Below are 10,042 nucleotides of genomic sequence, written 5' to 3'. Positions count from 1 at the left end.
ATATTTATTTGAGAATTAAAAAAACAAAGATGAGAATAAGAAGGGTCCATATATAAGCTAGCCTGAGGTCCAGTCAGGTTAGCTGATGGGCGGCGTGGGCTCAGGTGAGCCTAACTGGTTAAAATAACCCGCTACCTGCACAGGAAACAGAGCGCTGCGCGTATCAGCGGCTCCAGGATCTCTGAAATGTGAAACAAAAGAAGAAAAAGCTGAATTTTCAGGTTTTTGTGCATCGCGGTCGAGGAGTCTTCTCGGGGCCACATTTACAGCCCCGCTCGGCTGTGTTTGGCGTCTCATTGCAGGGCCAGATGTCAGGTGACCTGGTTTGCTGTGAGTTCAGGCCGAACAGGCCGCTGGTGCCGGCAGGTTCTTCATACATGAGCAGATCTGCAGCTTCACTTCAGAGAAACAGCTTTCTTTACGTGGCAAAACCCCAAAACGCCTCCTGCCTTATTTTCAGTTGTCACATAATGTAGAGCACAGCAAAAAAAGAGTTCCCCTGTGGTTGTGCGCATGGAGGGCAGGTTTTCTTACACCTTTGTGTTTATGGCTGTCTTCACTCACAGCAAACAATAAAAACAAACACACAAGAGTGATTACATAAAAAAAATCTCATGTTTTAACCTCATATTTTTAGAACTGTAGCTGTTTGAGTTGTGAGTGAGCAACGCTTATTTATGATGCGCCTTCATGACGCGGTGCTGGAGCGCTGTGAACGAGAGTAAAATAAGCAACACGTTGGAGTGATGGAGTTAAAATGAGCAGCAGGCTGCTGTGTAAGCCTCCAGCTGCAGCTCAAAGCCTGTTTGCATCCTGTCTGAGCTGCACATTGAAGCGCGCTGACAGTTTGACGGAGCTGATTATCAGGACTTTATCTGAAGACTGGAACATGTGACTTCCTGAAGTTCACCCTGATGATGCCAGAAAACCTGCAGCACAGTGTTTCTACTTGACTTTAGTGTTTCTACTTTCTGTTGAGAAACGCAGGATCCCCCTGACTCAGTCAGACTCAGCGTCTTCAGTCCAACTCCACACATCAGAGCTGTGGTCTGGACTCGGGCCTGGTCTGGCTTCAGTCTGGAGCTTTTGGACTTTCTAACAAATTAAAAATATCTATATCACTTTGAAAATATGAGCGCTAATTCTCATTTTCATTTTTGCTGCACTCGACATTTTTGGGTATTTTATTGCTCACAGTTTGATAATCGTGAACAAACAGAAACATGTGAGGATGTTAGGGTTAAAAAATCCTGCTGATCACGTAAAGATCTCAGAAACTCAAGAATCATTAGGATTCATGAGTTAGTGCTAAAGACTTAGCCTGGTTATAAACCGTTACAGATACTTATAATCATTATACACTGGTTAAAATGGGTTATAGATGGATTAGAACTGGTTATAGATGATATATATTATTGTATATTATTATATTATATATATTATAATTATATATATATTATGTATATTATTATAATATTATATACCTTACAGTATAAAGCGCCTTGAGGTGACTCTTGTTGTGATTTGGCGCTATATGAATAAAACTGAACTGAATTGAATAACTGGTTATAGACGGTTAAAACTGTCATAATGGGTTATAGAATGGTTATAACCATTATAGATTAGTTATGATGGGTTATAACTGGTTATAGACTGGTTGAGGACTGGTTTTCAGCCATTTTTTGTTTGATTTCCAAACGTGGGCTCGGACTGGGTCTTGGACGTGGGGGTTTTTTGACTGATTTTGAGCTGACCTAGTTTCGTGTCTTCGGACCATCTCAGTGTCTACTGGGTTTAGACTCTGTATTAAAGGTGATTTGAGACCCAGTTTCAGACTGGTCTTTACACTGACTGGTTTCTGACTGAAGTTATTTTGGACTAGAAGAAAAATAAATTTCAAACAAATTTGTTTTGGCAGAATCTTGAAAGACGCGGCAGAGCTTTTGTGAATTCGGGAGGTCTCTTTTGTCTGTCTGTCTGTGTGACTTTAGACTTTCAGATGTGGCTTTGGGCTTGGTTTTAGACTGGTTTCAGCCTAATTCAATTACCTAATTTTATCTTTGGTTTGATCTGATGCGGTTTCAGGGATTAGGTTTAGATCCACCTTTGGACGGATTTCTAACCTGCTTTTGAAGATTTCAAAACATATTTGATTAATTTCATGGATTTCATGGCAGTTGAAGAAACTGAATTAAAGCATCGTTAAGAAGATGATGTAATAATATGAAAGGATGTAATCGTTCATGAGCTGAGTTTGATGTTGAGCTTTGAGGTGTGGTGCATGATTTTCACTGCTGATATTTGATTTTTAGCTCAGAAACATGTGCAGCTCAGATAAAACCGATCATTATCAGTCAGTTCGTTTCCTTTGCACAGCTGTGACCTTATTAGACGAGCTTCTGTTTGCTGACAGAGTTTAATAAAACCTTTCGGGGGGTTTTGTGGCGGGGTCTACATTTGCAAGATGGCGGCCTTCCTCGCTGCAGTGTGGAATTGATGTTTGTGAGATGCAGTAAAAGCTGCGAAGCCGAGGCCGAAGATGTTCGTCTGAGTCGGGTTTCCATCATCTTGTTTCCTCTGAAGTGTGTTTCCAGCGTTCGGAGCCGGCTGGCCTTGTTTACTGGAGACTTTTGGGTTTGCAGGGGAAAGAAAGCGAGCAGTACCAGTCAGTCGCACCACGTGGTGGATGGTTTTCCTTCCTGTGTGACGCACCCCTGAGAGCAGATTAGCATCACACTGTTCTTTGTGATAACTCAGGAAGGTAAAAACCACCAGTTATTTAAGAAAATAGGACAGCCGGTTTCATTTGAACAGCTTCCTCGTGTTCACGGCCTCGTGTGATGAAGACGAGCACACGAGCGTTTGTCAAACTCAAACTTACTTGTGGCAAAATGAGTCCGATTATAATGTGAGATGAGCTTTCCTGGTCGTTCCTGACAAGTTTGTGAAAATCTGTATTTTGTATGATGTGCTGGTGCAAAAGAGACCTGCTGTCAATGACCTGCAGACAGCTTAGAAAATCAAACCCTACCAGACCTCAGTCACGTAAACTGCTCTCTGCTCAGTTTCAGTGACTTGTTGTGGAGCGACAGAGGCCGCCCGCTAATGTTAGCTAATGTTAGCTACCGGTAATGTTAGCTAATGTTAGCTAATGTTATCCAGGTTCCTGTGGCCGTCTGTACTTCATGTAAATGATGACGGTACATCATTTACATGAAGTACACGTAGACCCGAGTATGTCAAAATGTGACTTTAGTTTGGTCGTCTGATCCCACAGAGTCCCGGCTCACCGACGCACCGTCTGTACTTGTGCTGGATGAAGATGCTTCTTCACGTCTGTGGGTGGATGTTTGGGTCCAGGGTGTTGCTCCAGCAGGAATTTGGTGTTTGTGATGTGATGTAACATGTATATGGCCCATCATAAGCATCGGTATCACTTTTCAGATTCATGTCTTCTGCAGGTTTTCCTTTCTTTTTTCTGACCTTACTGCAGGTAACAGTCAGAGTTGAGCGGGTGCAGCAGCCCTCAGCTCTGCACACATGCACTTTTCCTCCAGTGATGTAGAAATGTAGCATGAAACCGTTTGTCAGCCAGACCACAAAGGTTTCTGGTTTTTATGTCTCATCCAGCGCAGTTCGGGTCGGCGTTATGAACCCGAGGAGGACGGCTTTGATCGCACGACTTCTGAACATTTAGCTTCAAAATCTGAATTAAACTGAAGCTTTTGTTTTGTGTTTGAAGCCAGTGGAAATTTGACTTGTTTGTGCAGCTTCATTGGTGGAAGTTTCCAGTTGTTGTGTTCAAAAGCCGAGAAAAACCACAGAATGAAAAACACCAAACTTCCAGAGAAGAGACGGCTCGCGGTAACAATCCTCCATGCTCACGTTTAAAGACTTGTTGTTGTGAGGAGCAGGTTTTTCACGGCTGAGACTCTGTTTTTTATTCTAACCAGAATGTGTGTGTGCACGTTTGTGGGACACTTCCTGCTTCCTTTTTTAGCATTAAATGGTGAAACACAATCATCGGCAGAGAACAAGAGCTCACGCGCTCTGCAGGCCACCGGACGCCCGCTTCAGATAAACAGGTTCAAACTAGAAGACGCTGCCTGTAAAACAAAGTCCAATATTTTGTCCTCCTGTAAAAACTGAAGAAAAAAACCCACTCGTCTGTTGAAATGAGTGGATTAGTCCAAACCCTAACCATAACCCCAGGTGGGTCAGCACTGACCTGACACAGGTTTACGAGTTACTCTTAATCCAAACAGAACAAAAGCACTCGGCCAGCGAATCCTTCACTCGAGGGAATTTTCTTTCTTTCAGGTCTAAAGAAAGTCCGGATCAAAACGTGCTGCTTCGTCTTCACCCAGCTTCCTGAGATTCAGCTTGTAGCCTTTTGAGTAACAAACAGCAGTGAAAACATGACCTGAAAAGGTTTTTCACTCAGAGTGGATTTGTATTTTTCCCACTGCACTAACTAAACCATCAACCTGACAAATGCCCCCACGCCATGACGCTGCCGCCGCCATGCTATATAGCTCATGACCAGCTCATGACTGTGTGTGTGTGTATTTATATATATTTATATATATCATGATGAAGATTAAAGTTTTTAATGACTAAAGCAAAAAACTATTCCCAGCCAATCGTCGTCACCACGAGCCTTGACCAATCAGATTGCTTTCATCCGATCCAGCCTTTGCTAATTATGTCTCAGTAACTCAGTCTGGCACGGCCTGGACTGCTCAACGCAGCAGATGATGTGAATGCTTCTGTGAACAGGACATCCTTTTATTTGTTGACTGATTAGATCGATAGCAGATGTTCAGATGTTCACTGGGAGTGAGGGGCACGGCTCAGAGTCAGAGAGGCTGAGACAGTCTGAGCATGTGCAGAGGAGGGAGGGGGGATGATGACGATGGAGCTGCAGGCAGGAGGAAGACCTCAGAGGAAGTTCAACAGTAAGCTGTTTGGTTTCCTGCTGTGCAGATTGATGACTGATAACAAAGTGAAAGTAAACTTCAGAATCTGAACATCACTTTAGGCTCAAACACATCTGATAAAGTTCAGGATTGTTTGTTCCAGGTTTGATCAAAGTCTGCTTTAAATAACTGAAGTTACTCGACCTCAGTCGTCCTTATCTGCAGTGACGGAGGTTAAGACCTGACCTGTGATCTTCTCCTTTCCCTCTCAGATAAACCATGGACTTCTCCTGGTTCCTTCTCCTCGTGTCGGCCGCCGTCTTCGTCTCCATCGTCCTCCTGGCCGTCATCTGTTTGGACTGCAGGAACAAAGGTCCACTGCGTGGGTGAAAGTTGCAGTTGACACTGTATCAACCTGCGGCTAACCGCTGTTAACCACAGGCTGACCTGACTCGAGCACAAACCACCCTGTGGTTTTCAGAAACGCCTTTTATCTCTGACTCAGACCAGATCTTTCACACCCATCGTGTCCAGCACAGCGTCTTCTGAGATTTCTGCTTTGAGCTACTGACACATTATAATCTTTCTTTTCTCGCCCATCAGGGTCCATCCAACAAACAGCTTCAGAAGAGTACACGTAAGTGTTCCCGTCTGCAGCACAGAGGAACTTTTCATCGATGAGTCAAAGCTTAGAAACGATGATGTTTGTTTTTTCAGATCACCTGGATTCAGAGTCATCCATGCAGGTAAGTCTGAAACATCAGTCCAACCATCAGCTCAAACCAACGGTCCATGAACACGTGGTCGATTCTGCTCTGCGATGTCGGTCACTCATCACCTTCACATTTCCACCTCTGTGTTTTTACTCTGTGCAGCTTTGCGTGACTCACACTTCACAATAATCGGTCTCATTATTGCTCGTCTCTTTAAGCTCCTCTCTCCATGCCGACTTCCAGAAGCCTTGCGAGCGGCAGCATCAGCGTTGGTAAGCTTTGAAATCAGCCTGAGCTTTGGTCCGACGTGCACGGATTTTCTGTGTGCGTACCTTCAAACTGTGGTCACATTTAACATCAACGCTGACTTCAAATGAAATAACTAATACAATACAACCTTCTTTGTATAGCACATTTAAAAAGCAGCGGTACACCAAAGTGCTTCACAGTAATACAATAAATTAGAGATAGGAACAATAACAGGGTCTAAATACACCAACAGGTGGAGCGCACGAATTAGCTTCAGCGCAGTGTAAATACAAAACACAGAGATTATTCAGCAATAAAATAAAATGATTAAAACTACGTAAGGGAACATTTGCAGGATACAGGCACTAACTAGGGAAGGCTAGATTGAATAAATGGGTTTCAATCACGATTTAAAAGATTGAACTGATTCAGTGAACAGCAGTAGGACGATTATTCCAGAGTTCGGGTGCAGCTATGGCAAAAGCATGATCACCTCTGGCCTTCAGCCGAGACCCAGGCTGCACTGAGAGCGATTGTTGATCTCAGTGCTCTGCCAGGAGTGTACAAGCTGAGAGGTTCAGTAAGATATCTGGGAGCAAAGTCATTTATCATTTTAAAATCAATGCGGTATTTGATGGGAAGCCAATGCAGGTCAGCGAGGATGGGAAACAAGTGTAACTAGCTGATGCAATCTGCTGGTTTGGTTTTACGGAGGTAAACGAAATAATAAAAACTGAAACTTTGAGCTTTTAGGAGAAAGTAAAGTTGTCCCCTCCCCGAGGATGGACGACTGCTCTTAAAAACGGATACGAGTGCTTTATACCTCTCTATGCTGATGATGATGAAGCTAACACTGATCTGTGTTCCAGCCCAGCCGACCCTACCCCCGAACCCCGTCATCATTACAACCCCTCCACCTGACCCCCACCTGCGGCTTCCTTTGTAAGTCCCTCTGTGTTATGAGCGCACCTGGTTCAGGTGATGAACGTTGGCGAGCAGGAGACGCTCTCCTGGGAGCGTGCAGAGCTTTAGAAATCGTTGTGTGATGTGCACAGATCTCTTTTTTGTGTTTCACAGTTCAACCAAACCTGAGCACAGACCTTACACCCCAACAGAAACTGGTGAGCCTGGAAAGGACAACGCATTATTTAAGTTGTATTTTTCTGTTTTACCTTCTTACCCAAACCTGTTGCTCCAATTCTGTCCTACAGAGAGCAACCCGAGTTATGAGAATCCAGGTACGGGTACACCCTCCTCTTTTTGCAATCAGACCCATTTGCATTTGCACAGTGAGCCCAGCATCAGTCAGATGAAGCTCAGATCATCAGATGCACAGACAGAGCTGTGGTCCAGAGGATCAGACCCATCTGAGCCGTTTTGGATTAAAGAGAGTCATTTTTGATGAGCCACACGATTAGACTTTATGCCAGGAGTACACCGGCTTGTTGCCTGTTCAGAGGAACAGCTCAGAGGAGCTTCGTGAAGATGTTTCACCTCTCAGGCTGCCACAGTTCAGAACTGACATCTGATCTGATAAGTTTAGACTGGTTGGTGCAGAGTTGGTTGGAGGAGGTGGAGGTAGATGATCCGCTGCGGTGACCTCTAAAGGAAGCAGCTGGGAGATGAAGATCTACTTTTAATCTCAATATTGTGACATTTCTGTGTGAAAAACAAAAACCAGTGACTGACTTTCATCACTTTGTCTTGTTGGCGTTGACTTCCAAGACCTGAAGCTTCTCGGCCTCCAAAAGCGATTTATCAGTGAGACTTGCGGAAACTGTTAGACTGGATTTAATAGGTTTAACTCTGAGATTTTAGGATTTATTTAACTTTGAGATTAGTTAAACTGGACCTGGGATTTAATATTGGACCTCTTTAACCTGGTTATGGTTGTAGTGGACTGGTTAAGCTCTTTGGACTGGGAGAGCTGGTCTGGACCGGGATTGGGCTGCAGACTCGGATTAGAATCTGGGATTTGTTAGATTTAAGTCAGGAAGAAAACTCTGACCTTTGACCCTGTGATGTCAGTGTGCAGGAACGTGATGTTTAGCTGACTTTTGTTTTTCCACAGAACCTGAGAAGGACGTTGACGATCATGATAATTACATGTAGGTTTCCACGTGCAGCTTCCAGCTGGTGTTTGCACCTCAGTGATGACGCTCTAAACTGATCTTCCTCTTCTTCTGTGGTTTCCCCAGAGAGGTGTTACCCGACAATCCGGAGGAGAGCAAAGGAGTCCCCGCGGACATCGAGAGCCGAGCCTCGACGCCCAGTTCAGGTGCAGTTTGGATCTTTCATCGTAAAACACGGACGTTGGGGAGTCAACAGAATGTGGACTCATCAGCTGTTTGTGCTCTTTCACAGATCATAATTACGTGAACCTCGATGGTAAGGCAACATAGTTGTTCTTTTTCCACGTTGAATCTCAGCTTCAACGCGTTTCAAACGTTTCTTTTCCTTTTATTTAAAACGGAAACAAAACAGGAAAGTATGACAAGTTTTAAAATGTCTGAACGCCAAAACAAGCAGCTGTTCAAACAGAAGTCAGAATTCATTTTTAATCACGCCGCATCGCCGCCTCTGTTCTCTGCTCAGAAGAAGACGACGACGACGAACCCTATGAGAACGTGGCACCAAAAGGTATACTGCACTGCGCACCCGACGCTATGCTCCAACTGTCCGGTACCTTCCCCCGTCGTGCGACTTATCAAAGTAAAGTTGTCTTCTTTTGATTGACATGTCATCAGCAAATAAGCTTCGATAATCCTCCTCTGTGACAAAATAACTCACTGAATGTTTTGGTTTTTAAGCACACGTGGTTATAAAAGGTCGGATGTTTGTCTTTTGTTCAGGGTCCACTCCAGGTTCATCCGCTCAGAGCAGCGAAGACGAGTACGAAGAGTCCAACTACGTCAACCAACCTGTAAGTCGAAGCGACTCGCCAACATTCAGCTTCTCGTTGGAGACGTCGGCTCAGTCGCTGTCTTCTTCTTTTCAGATGGGACTAGTCAACCACTGACGACCACATCGAGCGTTCACCTTCCTCCATAACGACGCCCGACCAGTTCTTTTTGTTTTGTGTTTTTTTTAAGCTGAACGACTGAGATAAGAAACTGAGATGAAGACCTGAAACACCTTCCTCCCCACTTCCTGCAGGCTCAGCAGTGTCAGTGTGATCAGACTGACGGAGGCGTAAAACTGCACATTTGAAACTTCCACTTTGGCCATCAGATACCTGGAAACCAGGTAAATGCCAGCCGTGCTCTGGAGGAATCCATCCTGTTCCAGCGGCGTCCTCGGTCCAAACAGGAAGTCAAGTTTTGCTTCTTTGGTTTTGTGTAAATATCTGCTGGAGTGTTTTTGGACCTTTACGCTGCAGTTACACTCGGGAACCTGGAGCGGCGCGACTCGACCGGAAATGACATGTAATCTGTTTACGGTGAGGATTTGTATTTGTGTGGTGTATCCGGCCCAAACGTCACTGCTCTGAAACAAAAACTGCAAAATTACACACTCGGCAATAAAAGCAGAATACAACCGGCCGAGCGTCCCTGCGGCAGACGAGCCCGATCATCGCGCCAGCCCGTCACAGCGACCGCAGACGGCCTCACGCCAGCCGATCTCTGCCGTCACCTTATTTAAATAAATGAAAGTAATAACCGGCAGTCAGATTTCGTTTCCTCCTTAGTGGGTAGACTGCCGTCCCATTTTCAAACCTGCTCCCCCTACAGGCTGGAACCGGAACAGGAAGTCGCTGTGCAGGTTTCCCCGAGCGTCACCATAGAGACACCATAGAGTATTTATAAGTCACGAAGGTGGGAACACTAAATTAGGATCCTGTTATTCGCTTTTGTAGCAGCGACAAATCCAGCAGTGCGAGGAGGCGTCAGATCAGTTTCTCTCCCGTGACTCTGACTCACAGGTTTCTCTTTAAATATTTGACTTAAATACGTTAGGTTTTATTTCATTGGTTAACTCTTCCTTTCACACGCCTCGCGTCATGAGGGGCGACATGTTTGAGCTTTACTTTGATGACACCTCCTGAGAACGTTCTCATCCATCCAGTGTTGTTTGCTGTCGTCTCTGGGCCTGTAAAAACCTGAGTGTGAGAACAAATGTTTTTTAAAGAACTACAAATTAAATGTTTTAAAGAAAACCTGA

At 44.7% G+C, this 10,042-nt stretch overlaps 1 protein-coding gene across 5 annotated transcripts in view; it reads left to right on the top strand.

Moving 5' to 3' along the window:
- lat (linker for activation of T cells) overlaps positions 1-9,947 on the top strand; it is an 11,395-nt gene extending 1,448 nt beyond the window's left edge. The window contains exons 2-14 of one of the 5 annotated variants that reach the window (XM_012920524.3): positions 5,192-5,301; positions 5,523-5,556; positions 5,637-5,665; positions 5,851-5,904; positions 6,751-6,823; positions 6,959-7,002; positions 7,093-7,119; positions 7,953-7,989; positions 8,080-8,159; positions 8,246-8,269; positions 8,477-8,593; positions 8,734-8,804; positions 8,880-9,947. In XM_012920524.3, coding sequence (XP_012775978.2) covers positions 5,199-5,301; positions 5,523-5,556; positions 5,637-5,665; positions 5,851-5,904; positions 6,751-6,823; positions 6,959-7,002; positions 7,093-7,119; positions 7,953-7,989; positions 8,080-8,159; positions 8,246-8,269; positions 8,477-8,593; positions 8,734-8,804; positions 8,880-8,900 — 714 coding nt within the window. In that variant the 5' untranslated portion in view covers positions 5,192-5,198 and the 3' untranslated portion in view covers positions 8,901-9,947. Of the gene's footprint in view, positions 1-5,191; positions 5,302-5,522; positions 5,557-5,636; positions 5,666-5,850; positions 5,905-6,750; positions 6,824-6,958; positions 7,120-7,952; positions 7,990-8,079; positions 8,160-8,245; positions 8,270-8,476; positions 8,594-8,733; positions 8,805-8,879 lie in introns of all 5 variants that reach the window. The other 4 variants (XM_004556470.3, XM_076883497.1, XM_004556469.3 and 1 more) reach the window with 4 other exon arrangements.
- The last annotated feature ends 95 nt before the right edge of the window (positions 9,948-10,042 follow it).

The sequence above is a fragment of the Maylandia zebra genome, linkage group LG4 (genome assembly GCF_041146795.1).
Source record: "Maylandia zebra isolate NMK-2024a linkage group LG4, Mzebra_GT3a, whole genome shotgun sequence".
In the NCBI taxonomy this organism is placed as follows: domain Eukaryota; kingdom Metazoa; phylum Chordata; class Actinopteri; order Cichliformes; family Cichlidae; genus Maylandia; species Maylandia zebra.
Note: the sequence above shows the minus strand (reverse complement) of the source record. Positions and strands in the feature narration are given on the sequence as shown.